The 12827-nt window shown below is 43.3% G+C and overlaps 1 protein-coding gene across 2 annotated transcripts in view; it reads left to right on the top strand.

Annotated features, from left to right (window-relative positions):
- Positions 1-12827, top strand: part of LOC125452853 (collagen alpha-1(XXII) chain-like) — a 444116-nt gene that overhangs the window by 366817 nt on the left and 64472 nt on the right. Inside the window, exons 39-42 of one of the 2 annotated variants that reach the window (XM_059645502.1) lie at positions 879-932; positions 3011-3064; positions 5430-5483; positions 10272-10316. In XM_059645502.1, coding sequence (XP_059501485.1) covers positions 879-932; positions 3011-3064; positions 5430-5483; positions 10272-10316 — 207 coding nt within the window. Of the gene's footprint in view, positions 1-863; positions 933-3010; positions 3065-5429; positions 5484-10271; positions 10317-12827 lie in introns of both variants that reach the window. The other variant, XM_059645503.1, reaches the window with a different exon arrangement.

Below are 12827 nucleotides of genomic sequence, written 5' to 3'. Positions count from 1 at the left end.
GGACATTGACAGGATGCAGAGATGGGCTGAGAGGTGGCAGATGGAGTTCAACCTGGATAAATGCGAGGTGATGCATTTTGGAAGGTCGAATTTGAAAGCTGAGTACAGGATTAAGGATAGGATTCTTGGCAGTGTGGAGGAACAGAGGGATCTTGGTGTGCAAATACATAGATCCCTTAAAATGGCCACCCAAGTGGACAGGGTTGTTAAGAAAGCATATAGTGTTTTGGCTTTCATTAGCAGGGGGATTGAGTTTAAGAGTCGTGAGATTTTGTTGCAGCTCTATAAAACTTTGGTTAGACCGCACTTGGAATACTGTGTCCAGTTCTGGTCGCCGTATTATAGGAAAGATGTGGATGCTTTGGAGAGGGTTCAGAGGAGGTTTACTAGAATGCTGCCTGGACTGGAGGGCTTATCTTATGAAGAGAGGTTGACTGAGCTCGGACTGTTTTCATTGGAGAAAAGGAGGAGGAGAGGGGACCTAATTGAGGTATACAAGATAATGAGAGGCATAGATAGAGTTGATAGCCAGAGACTATTTCCCAGGGCAGAAATGGCTAACACGAGGGGCCATAGTTTTAAGCTGGTTGGAGGAAAGTATAGAGGGGATGTCAGAGGCGGGTTCTTTACACAGAGAGTTGTGAGAGCATGGAATGCGTTGCCAGCAGCAGTTGTGGAAACAAGGTCATTGAGGACATTTAAGAGACTGCTGGACATGCATATGGTCACAGAAATTTGAGGGTGCATACATGAGGATCAATGGTCAGCACAACATCGTGTGCTGAAGGGCCTGTTCTGTGTTGTACTATTCTATGTTCTATGTTCTATATCTGCCTCTGAAATCAGTATTTAGATGAGTTTAGCATTTGTTTTCACAGGGAAGCAAAGGCGAACGAGGATTTCCTGGGCTTATAGGAGAAAAAGGAGACAGGGTGAGTGTTTTATGATCCTAATACTGTATAGATGCTTCAGATGCTGCATTGTGAGATGTTACATTGAGATGCTGGCAAAATGGAATGATGTCAGTTGCTTGGCCCACCTCTGTGCCTAAATAGACAAAGCTAAGTTCAGAATAGACCATGCAACCAACTATGTGGAATGAGCAGTGTTGAATAAAACGCCTTGCATAATTAGACCTCACAAACAAATAGAACAGCCTCAATACCAAACCATTCTAAGATGCTGCTTACTTTGGGCACCTTGTATCAGAGTTTCTATGAGAATGTTTAATTATGTTTCTTTGAGAATGTTCTATTTTGGAAGTTTCATCCTTAAATTAAGAGAAGGGAGATTGTTTGGGAACTACTTATGTTCAAGTGACTCTCCCAGCTTCATCACAAAATCAATACAATTTTATAAAAGAGGTATTATCATTAAAAATGTCAAATTTCCTAATTCCAGAACCTTCTACCAACTAGGCCTCCTTCACATCACACCATTTACAATTTTTTTTTGAATAGTTCCATTCATCTTCACAAAACTTTGGACCCATTTGGGATTTTCTCTGGAGCTGCCATCTTTGGGAAACATGCATAATAAAAGCCCATGCATTATGCAATGACAGAGAGGCTGTCTGACATGTCAAAAATAGTGGGGCTGGTCTGAAATCACAATGCATTTCTCCATTTTCTTTCATGCATCAAGTACACAAAGTCAGAAGAACTCCAGCTTCATAAACACATCCTTTAAGAATTGCCTTTAGCATTCCCTAATTTCCGTCCCAGCCTGAGGTGGGTTGGTGGCAGGGGGTTGTGGAGAAGGATCATTGGTGCGCTATATTGAGATGGACTGAGGAAGCTGCCACATTTCAGTGGAGTGAAAGGGCTGGGCAGTAAGCCTGCCTTCGTCTGTGCCACTGCGCCTAGTAGAATAAAAGAATAAAATATAGAACATTCCACCACTCCTCAGCCCTCAGCCTCCTCAGCACTCACATAAGTCCATGGTCCACGCATGCCACCCTATGCTTCCCTACCTCTCCCTCATGGTTCCCATATTGTTGAATGAACACTTAGTGCTAATTCATATCAACCCCACAGCTCCACCCACCAGCCTTTCACCCTTCACCCTTCACCTATCATGCCAACTCACCTCATATCTGGTCGTACCATACACGGGGGAAGAAATGACCTTTCTCTTACTGATTGCAGGCTGGATTACTGGGAAAGGCAGTCTTTCACAAAAGCTTATTTTCCTCATCCTTGACAGGTCTGACACATTTTTGACATCTTCATAGTTCTGAAGATTTTATAGGTATAATCTTCACTAAGGATACCTGACCCACCCCCAACGGCATCTGACCAACAGTCCCAAAAGAGTACCTTCCCACCCCCAAGAGTATCCTGGGACCATATTCTTTGGGGTACCTTCCCTCTTCTAAGGAATACCCTGGCATTTCAAATGAATCCGCAAAGTTCAGATACTAAATAAAAAGCCGAAAGAGCTACAGATACTGTATATCAAGAACAGAAACAGAAATTGCTTCAAAAGCTCAGCAGGTCTGGCAGCACCTGTGATGAAAAAAATCAGAGTTAACGTTTTGGCTCCAGTGATGAAGGGTCACTGGACCTAAAATATTAACTCTGATTTTTTTCTTCACAGATGCTGCTAGACCTGCTGAGCTTTTCCACCAAGCTCTGTTTTTGTTCCACAAAGTTCAGACCTATTCTCAGTGGGTCTACTGTGACAAAACTACAGGCTCATCACCACATGGATGCTATATTCTTGCTCCTTTGGTGATCTAAATAGCCAACTGCCTCCTTAAAATATGCAAAACCAACCAAACTTCATTCCATGAAAATGGGAAGTGCCATCTTTGACAGAGAGACTTGCAATTCTAGGCTACTTCCACCATTATTCATAACATCGGACAGCCTATCCATCATGATGAAAATTTAGGATTTATATACTACCTGATTTTTTTTCAATAAGCCAAGTCATTTTTTAAAACTGTTTGTCATCATTAGAAATTATGCTTTAGGTTCTGAAACAGAAGTATTTATTCGATTCTCAGGCACAGCCTGGTGTACCGGGACTTCCAGGACGTCCAGGATCTTCAGGACCTGTCGTATGTAACCATCTGGATGATTCATTCGTGGAAAGGTTTTTTTGTTTCATACTGTTGTTCCCCTCCTGGATACATTTGTTTCTTAGCCTTTCTCCCGCTTAAATGCAAATATGCAAAGATAGGAAGCCTTTGCAGTACAATGGTGCTGTGTTCACTAGACTTTAACAAAGCTGCTTGACAGGGCATGTAACAAGAGCTTACACACAAACAATGCCATTCAGCTCACCTTAAAACACAAGAATACAAGAAACAGGAGCTGCAGCTGCCTATATAACACTTCAAAATCACATTAACATTCAGTACATTCAGTGGTAATTTGCCTCACATCCACCTTCATTCCAGAAGAGCCCAACACTCCCACTTCACCTGCTGGAATTAAGTGTTCCTTAAATCATTTCAGGTTGCCACTTTCAATGTCATTTGGAAGTTAATTCTAAGTTTTCACCCCTCTCTGCACAAAGTGTAACTTCTCATTTGTATCTATTACACCCTATGCTATTTTGACTGTTTATTTTACAATAACTTTCTGGTTAACCTTTCTGTAACCTGACCATCTCACACATCTCTGCTTCCCAGACAAATCCTTATCAAGCCAGATACTTCTTTTTAAATGAACCTGGTCAGAAATGTTTTTACACATCTTTGGAGCAGGTTAAACATGGGCCTCCTAGCTCAGAGGTAAAGATACTACCTTTGATAGATAGACTGATAACCTACAGTGTGGAAACTGGCCCTTTGGCCCAACAAGTCCACATTGCCCTTGAAGCATCCCACCCAGACCCATCCCCCATAGCCCACACACCCATGAACACTACGGGCAATTTAGCATGGCCGATCCACCTAGCCTGCACATCTTTGGACTGTGGGAGGAAACCGGAGCACCCGGAGGAAACCCACACAGACACAGAGAGAATGTGCAAACTCCACACAGACAGTCACCCGAGGCTGGAATTGAACCCGGGTCCCTGGCGCTGTGAGGCTGCAGCGCTAATCACTGTGCCACATCTCAAGACTCCCTTGTCAAGCGGGAAACCCTCAGTTTTGATTAAGTTCCAACTTTCATTAATGTGTCAAAATGACTGGTGAACAGAAAAACCTCAACAGTTTATTCAGTTGTTATAAGAAGCTTTCATGAGGTTCTTATGTTTTAAGGAGAGTTGAGTGGTATTGTTTGTGTGTAAGATCTTGTGAAATGCCCTGTCAAACAGTTTCATCAAAGTCTGGTGAATACAGCACCATTGCACTGAAGCAGTCCATGTCCCAATGCAGCAAGGCCTGGACAATATCGAGGGTTATAACATAACATGCGTGCCACACAAATACCAGGCAATAACCATTTCCAATAAGAGACTATCTAACTACCACATCTTGATATTCAATGGTATAACCATCACTGAAATCCCCCATTATCAACATTCTGGGGACTACCAATGACCAGAAACACAACTGGACAGCCATGTAAATACAATGGCTAAAAGAACTGAACAGAGGCTTGGAATCCTGTAACAAGTAACTGACCGCCTGATTCCCCAAAGCCTATCCACCATCTATCAGACCCAAGTCAGGAATGGGATGGAAACTTCCCTCTTGTCTGGATAAGACCTGCTCAAACAAAACTGAAGAAGGTTGACACAATCCCAAGACAAAGCAGCCCACTTGATTGGTATCAGAATCATCCACTTTCTCCACCACTGATGCTCAGTAGCAGCAGTGTCTGTCTACCATCTGCATTATTTACTATACAAATTCACCAAAGCTGCTTAGATAGCACCTTCCACAACCAGAACCACTACCACTGAGAAGGACAAGGACAGCAAATACAGGGAACACCAGCCCCTGCAAGTTCCATTCCAAGCCACTCACTGCCCTGATGTGGAAATATATTACTGTTCCTTCAATGTCGGTGTGTCAAAATCCTGGAATTCCCTCACTAATTTCATACAGCACATGGACTGCAGCAGTTCAAGAAGGCAACTCATTACAACCTTTTTAAGGGCAGCCTCGGAGGGGCAATAAATGCTGGTCAGCTAGCAGCGCCCACATCCCATGAGTGAATAAAAAAAACACAGATACATGTAAACACACATACACTCAGATACATGCTTGCACAAAGATAGAACTACACACCAACACCAAGATAAATACATGCACACAGAAACAGCTACGTCAAAACACACGTACTTGTAGATACATGAAGACAGATATAGATACATGCAAACACAGATATACACAGATATGTGCATAGTATTTTATGAGAAGCAAGCAAGGAAATTGGACGTGACAGGAAAACAGGGTGATAAGAAAATGCTGAAATACTCGGAATGTAAAGTGAACTGAACTAACACTTTTTTTTATACATACATAGGGTTTAAAAGGAAGACCAGGACAAACAGGGCCCATAGGACTTAAAGGAGAAAAGGTAGAAAGAAATCAAGATTGTTCTTGTAGTGCAATTCAAAATTGTGCCTGAACTATGCATTGATCAAAGAAGTTTGATGGTGATGGGAAGTAGTCTGCAAGGATTGTTACAGTCAACTGTGAAATGAAAACTAAAGGCAAATCTGTAGAGAATTCCACAAAAGCCTCTTTCACATTCTAAAAGCCCTTACTATTACTTTTGAGCATGCTCCAAAGAATGGGCTTTGTTTCATTAGCGTTAAATATTTTGCACCTTAAGCTAAGGGACACAGGTATCAAAATCATGTTGCTATATCCATGATCAAAACCACATTTTGTTCATACATTATCCTCATTCCCTTTGATGATGCCCTCTATTGTTCCTTTCCCTCACAAAAATTCTAATATTATTGCAAGTTAGTATTGTTATGAAACAGGAGATTTACCAGAATGGTTCCTGGGATGAGGTAATTTGGTGACAATGTTAGGTTGGAGAGGCTGGGGTTTGTTATTCTGGAGTAAAGGAGATTGAGGAGACGTCTGATAGAGGTGATCAAGAGAATGACAGGTTTGGGGAGTCAAGTGAAATCACACTCCATTGGCTGATAATGCAAGGATTGAGAACATAAATCTTAGATTTTGCCCAGGAGGATCTTTTTGTGCAGTGATAATGTCCTGAAACATGTTGCCTTGGAGGGGATAAGGTGGAAACAATCTATGATTTCAAAAAATATTGGATATACACTTGAAGGACCACAGGTTAGCGGCCACTGGATTTCTCAGCAGAAAGCTGGCATAGAGTTGATGGGCTGAATGGCTTCCTTCTCTGATGTAAATGGCTCACTAACTCTACTAATTTTACTAAGGAACATAGGAATTAGAACATGGAACATAGAACATAGAACAGTACAGCACAGAACAGGCCCTTCAGCCCACGATGTTGTGCCGACAATTCTTGGTTGAGAAAAGATGAAGACCTGTCCAGTGTCACTTGTACTACTCTGCTAGTTAGTAATATTGTAGAATTGTTGACCAAAGGGTTTCTGGGTATCCAAAATTGAAGATAGGAAAAAATTGTGGCTGTGAGAGCTGCTCCTTTTTTGGAGAATCATCAAATGCATGGAAACAGTGTGGAAACATGCCCTGCAGCCCAACAAATCCACACTGACCCTCTGTAGAACACCCCACCCAGACCCATCCCCATTCCCCTGACCTTTCCCTGTAACCCTGCATTTCCCATGACTAATATACCTAATCTACACAGCCCTGAACACTATGGACAGTTTAGAATGGCCAATCCACTTAGCCTGACTGTCGGATGAAACTGGAGCACCCAGCAGAAACCCACCCATACATGTGAAGAACATGTAAACCCCACACAGACAATCGCCGAGGGTAGAATTGAACCTGGGTCCCTGGCATTGTGGGGCAGCAGTGCCATCCCGTTTTTTGAGGTATTTTCAGTGTTATAAGCTCTTGTACTGTTTTGGAACTTAGGGGAAATAAATTGCAGCAAGCAGTTGCTATCAATCAGTCTACAATAGACCAAGATATGACACAAAGTAACCCATCTCTAATGGAAAACCGTAGAATGTCCAAATATTCCCTCCACTTTACCTGGGCATTATGAATATTTTTATAAGGCTGCCACATAGTGCTAGCAAGGAGTAGAGCTGGATGAACACAGCAAGCCAAGCAGCATCATAGAAGCAGGAAAGCTTTCCTGCTTCTATGATAATGGGAACTGCAGATGCTGGAGATTCCAAGATAATAAAATGTGAGGCTGGATGAACACAGCAGGCCAAGCAGCATCTCAGGAGCACTGATGAAGGGTCTAGGCCCGAAACGTCAGCTTTTGTGCTCCTGAGATGCTGCTTGGCCTGCTGTGTTCATCCAGCCTCACATTTTATTATCTGCTTCTATGATGCTGCTTGGCCTGCTGTGTTCATCCAACCCTACACCTTGTTATCTCAGATTCTCCAGCATCTGCAGTTCCTACTATCTCTGCCACACAGTGCTGCTTCACCTACAGAGAATCCTGAGATAGCCCTGTTGCTTTGCACCAATGTGAACTGTGTGTCATTGGTATTAAAGTGGCAATATCATTCTACCTATAAAGTGGCACAGTGAAGTGGGTTCAGCTTTACATCGGAATCTCACTCCCCCACAAAATTAAACTCTCACCCAGCACTCCAGCAAATCTCCTGCAAGGATATTGGTCCCATTCTGGTTCAATTGCAATCTGTCCAGCTTGTCAGAAAGGTCCCACCTTCTAAGAAACTATCCCAGTGTTCCAGGAATTTAACTCCGTCCCCTCTGGATTCAACTCTTTAGCCATGCATTCTTGTTCTTTTCCTGTACTCACAAGCACGTGGTGTGTAGCATGAGGTCGTGCCCTTTTAATCTGCTACCTAGCTCGCCAAATTCTCGTTGCAGGATCTCATCCCTCTTTCTACTTATGTCATTGCTACCATAGCAAATGATCTCTAAATATTCACCCTCCCCCTTCAGTATGCCCTGCAGACATTCAGTGACATCCTTGACCCTGTCCCCAGGATCCTGGTGTCACAACGGCAGCTCCAGTAAAACCTGTTTTTACCCTCTATTGAATTTCCTGTGGCTATTATTCTTCCTCTCTTCCTCTGCTTTATGCAGCTGGGCTCTGCCTGCACTCCCTAGAGGAATCATGAATCTCACCTTTCTCCAACACATAAAATCTGTTCTTGAGTGCAATGCACTGTGGAGCTTTCCTGACTTCCTGCCACTCCCCATTCTTCTAACTGATTGTCACCCATTCCTTCTCTGATTGCACTTTCAATGTGAGGAGGAGTTGACTCTTCTTTCTGTCAAGTTCATGGCAACAGAATAAGAAGTTGACTGATAAATACAGAGTGGTGCGCTTTTGTGATAAAATGAGATTGATTTTTTGGAACATGCTATTCTGAATTAGTAACACTATGTCGCCAGACTAAAGATTCCTAAACCAAGAAATTGCACTTCCAAATTTAAAATGTTTTTTCAAATTCTGAATTCAAACATGGAACAACTAAAATGTATCTGGAAATTCTCAGATAGCATCCTTTTTTTCTTTATTCTTTGTTTGTATTTGGACATCACTATTAAGTTTGTGGTTCAGCCTGCATTGACCCTTGAACTGCATGGCTTGTTCAGCCATTTCAGATTGTGTATATTTTTAGAATGGCCACCATATATCTGTGGGACAAGTGTAGGATGGACAGGTAAAAACAGAGGATTTCCTTCCATAAGGGACAATAGTGAATCAGATCAGTTTTCAAAGTAAAACATGATAGTTTTGTAGTTGCAAGACCAGAGTTTGTTTGAGATTTAGTCATTGAATTTAAATTCTACCACTGCTGGCTTGTGATTAACACACGTCTCCAGAACTGGATTTCTAGTCTAGTGACATTTCTAGTACATAATCACCATCGCCGCCATCCCCTATAAAAAGTTTGCATGCAAACACTGAACATAATTGGAAATCATTTCCTTGACCATTATTTTTACACTTTTCATGGGTCATCGTGGCATAAAATGGTCCACTTGGAAGTGTAGTACATGATTCAGAGTCTTGGACTTAATGTTCTGGCTGAATAATATTGGAATGAGCTGGGGAGGGATCTGAGGAACCAGTTTTTTTATAGTGACTGTAATAATCTAGAACTCACTGCCCATAAGTATGTTGGAAGTGGAGATAATCAGTGATTTCAAAAGGACATTGATTGGGCATTTGAGGGAAAGAAACCTGCAGGGTTATGGGGTAGGCCAAGAGGATGGCCTGATTGGATTCTTCTACAGAAAGCCAGCATGTATTTGGTGGGCTGAATGGTATCCAGCGGTGCTGGAATAAGTTGGTCTCCACGTGAGTTAACAATTTCATTGAACCATTGAATCATGTGAGACAGTAAGAGAGCGTTTGGCCTGTTATGGAGTATAATATTTACTGAATTGAGTTGCTTGATTGGAGATTCTGTGAACTATTGATATGGAAGGCAGTCACACTGGAACAGGGAACAACACAGCACAGGAACAGGCCCTTTGGCTCATCATGTCTGTGCCAACTATGATGAATTCTAAATTAATCCCATCTGTTTGCACAAGGTCTTTATCCCTCTGTTCTGTTTGTTCATGTGTCTGTCTAAAGGGCTCTTAAACATTGCTATCATATCTGCTTCCACCACATCCCCAAACAGTACCTATTCCAAACACCTATTACACTCTCTGTAAAAAATTAGCTTCTTACATTTACTTTCAACTTTTCCCCTCTCACCTTAAACCTATCCCCTTAGTATTTGACATTTTCAACCTAGGGGAAAATACTTTGATTATCTACCCTATCTATGCTTCTCATAATTATAAATACATTTATCAAGTCACATCTGAGCTTCCGAAGCTCTGGCGAAAACAATCCAAGTTTGGTAACCTCCCCTTAAAAGCAAGTCCATTATAATTCAGGTAACAACATGGTAAACTTCTTTTGCACCCTCACCAAACCTGCACATCCTCCATATAATGTGGCAACCAGAACTATACACAGTACACCAAATGTGGCCTAACTAGAGTTTTATATTGCTGCAACATTACTTGCCAACTTTTATACTCAATGCCCTAATTATTAAAGGTAAAGGTGCTGTGCACCTTCTTTTATACCCTATCCACTTGTGATGCTACTTTCAGAGCCATTTTCACAGTTAGAGAGTAAAACTTCAATAATTTAGTCACTGCTGAAGTTATTTTTATTTAGATTGAATGTGAACATAGTTGAAACTGAGACATCTCTTGTCTATCATAGGGCAACGAGGGAGCATCAGGAAAACCTGGACCACCTGGACCTCAAGTGAGTCTCCAGTGCATTTCTAAACTCAACAGTATTAACTTAATGCAGAATTTGAATAAAGATTAAATTGGATCTAGTTGATTATGTTTTGCTTTGAATCCCAATGATTTCTACATTTTCCAGTTCCCTCTTGAACCCATTTAATGTGTCTCAAATCTCTGAGCTACCCTGGAAGTTAATCGAGAAGCCCATCAGTTACTTGGCCTTGCCTCAGACTTTAGATCCATCTGAACCACAATTATCTTGATTGTTCAGATCTCTAAGCACATAAGCCCCGTAAAATAGGAAATGGAATAAACCATATGACTCATCAAACTCTTCCACCATTCGATGTAATCATGGCTGATCTTCCAACCCAGTTTCCACTTTCCCATCTGCCCACCCCATGTCCCGTAATTCCCTGAAAGGCCAAAGGTGGAGCTTGATTTTTAGTTCAGAGTCTGGGATCCAACAGCTGGTTCATTTCCAGATCCTCACCCAGTACTACATTTGCATCCTTAAAGAAATGCATTTCTCAAATGTATTAACACATGTTGGGTTGTAGATGTTGGAGTGTTCACCGAGCTGGGAGGTATGAAAGCAGACATTTTGTCCCCTTACTGAGGTGACACCCTGGTCAGGGAACCTCCAGTGAAGCACTGTTGTCTTGTGCTGGTTTTAATTTATATGGTCTGGTTTGTGCTGCTTCCTGGTTGTGCATTGTAATGGTCGACATTTCGGGTCTAATTCAATGTGTTTGTTAATGGAGTCTGCAGAAGAATGCCAAGCCTCCAAGAATTCCCTGGCTATTCTCCATTAGACTTGTCATATGGCGGTAAGGTTGTTTCATTTGAAAGTATGGTTTTTCTCATCTGTGTGTATTGAAACCAAGAACATTTGGTTGTTATGCTTAGATGCTAAGATGGCGTTCATGGATGCGGGTTGCTAGTTGTCTGCCTGTTTGTCCCACGTAGTGTTTTGAGCAGTCTCCACATGCTATCTTATAAACTACATTTGTTCTATCCATGGTGTCCACATAAAACATAGAGCAGTACTGCACAGTACAGGCCCTTCAGCCCACGCCGTTATGCCGAACTTTTACCCTAAACCTAAAGCCTACCTAACCTCGACCCTTACCTTATACTATCATCCATATGCTGGATGAGAGTTTGCTCGCTGAGCTGGAAGGTTTGTTTTCAGACATTTCGTCACTTTTATTTAATTTGAAAAAATATACTTTATTCGTAGAATGTACAAAAATTAAACATTTATACACCTACCCAGTCATGCAAGCCGCTTCGGGTTACCTAGGGGGTATGTACACCAACTAAAAGGAAAAAACAAAACAAAGAAGAAAAAAAAGCAAAGAAGATACCCGGGCAGTCGTCTCCCCGCACAGTCCCTGTTGACCCCCTGACCAGTTGGGGAAGGCGCCAGCTGGGCCCAGTTGCCAGGTAGGGCCCTTTTTTTAATTCTGGACGAGGGGTTTCACACGGTGGTCTTTCCCCACCGTGCCTTGGCAGCAGCTGCCCCAAGCTTTAGCGCGTCCCTCAGCACGTAGTCCTGGACCTTGGAGTGCGCCAGTCTGCAACACTCGGTCGGGGCCAGTTCTTTCAGCTGGCAGACCAGCAAGTTGCGGGCAGACCAAAGAGCATCTTTCACCGCATTGATGGTCCTCCAGGAGCAGTTGATGTTGGTCTCGGTGTGCGTCCCGGGAAACAGCCCGTAGACCACCGAGTCCCGTGTCACGGATCTGCTCGGGACGAACCTTGACAAATACCACTGCATCCCCCTCCAGACCTCCTGCGCATAGGTACACTCCAGAAGGAGGTGATCGACAGTCTCGTCCCCCCCGCAGCCGCCTCGAGGGCAGTGTGCGATGGCGCAGAGATTCCAGGTGTGCATAAAGGATCTCACTGGCAGAGCCCCTCTCACCGCCAGCCAAGCAATGTCCTTGTGCTTGTTTGAAAGTTTTGGCGATGAGGCATTCTGCCAAATGGCTTTGGCAGTCTGCGTGGGGAACCACACGACGGGATCCACCCTCTCCTTTTCCCGAAGGGTCTCGAGGATCCTATGTGCTGACCACTGCCTGTGGTCAAAGGTGTTTCCTTTCAAAAATGTCTCCACAAAGGACCGGTGGTACGGGACGGTCCAACTACTTGGAACGTTCCGCGCAACAAAGCCAGGTACATCCTCTGCAACACCGGGGACAGGTAGAACCTCAGCAAGTAGTGACACTTGGTGTTTGCGGACTGAGGATCTACACACAGCTTGATGCGGCCACACACAAAGGTAGCCATCAGGCCGAGGGTGGCGTTCGGTACGTCCTTTCCCCCGTTTTCCAGGTCTTTGTACATGGTGTCCCTGCGGACCCGGTCCAACCTCGACCCCCAAATGAAGTGGAAGATGGCCCGGGTGACCGCAGCGGCGCAGGTCCAGGGAATACACCAGGCTTGCACCACATACAACAGTACCGAAAGCCCGTCTCACCTGACAACCAGGTTCTTACCCGCGATGGAGGGGGACCAGAGC

Source organism: Stegostoma tigrinum, chromosome 4 (assembly GCF_030684315.1).
Source record: "Stegostoma tigrinum isolate sSteTig4 chromosome 4, sSteTig4.hap1, whole genome shotgun sequence".
NCBI lineage: Eukaryota > Metazoa > Chordata > Chondrichthyes > Orectolobiformes > Stegostomatidae > Stegostoma > Stegostoma tigrinum.
Note: the sequence above shows the minus strand (reverse complement) of the source record. Positions and strands in the feature narration are given on the sequence as shown.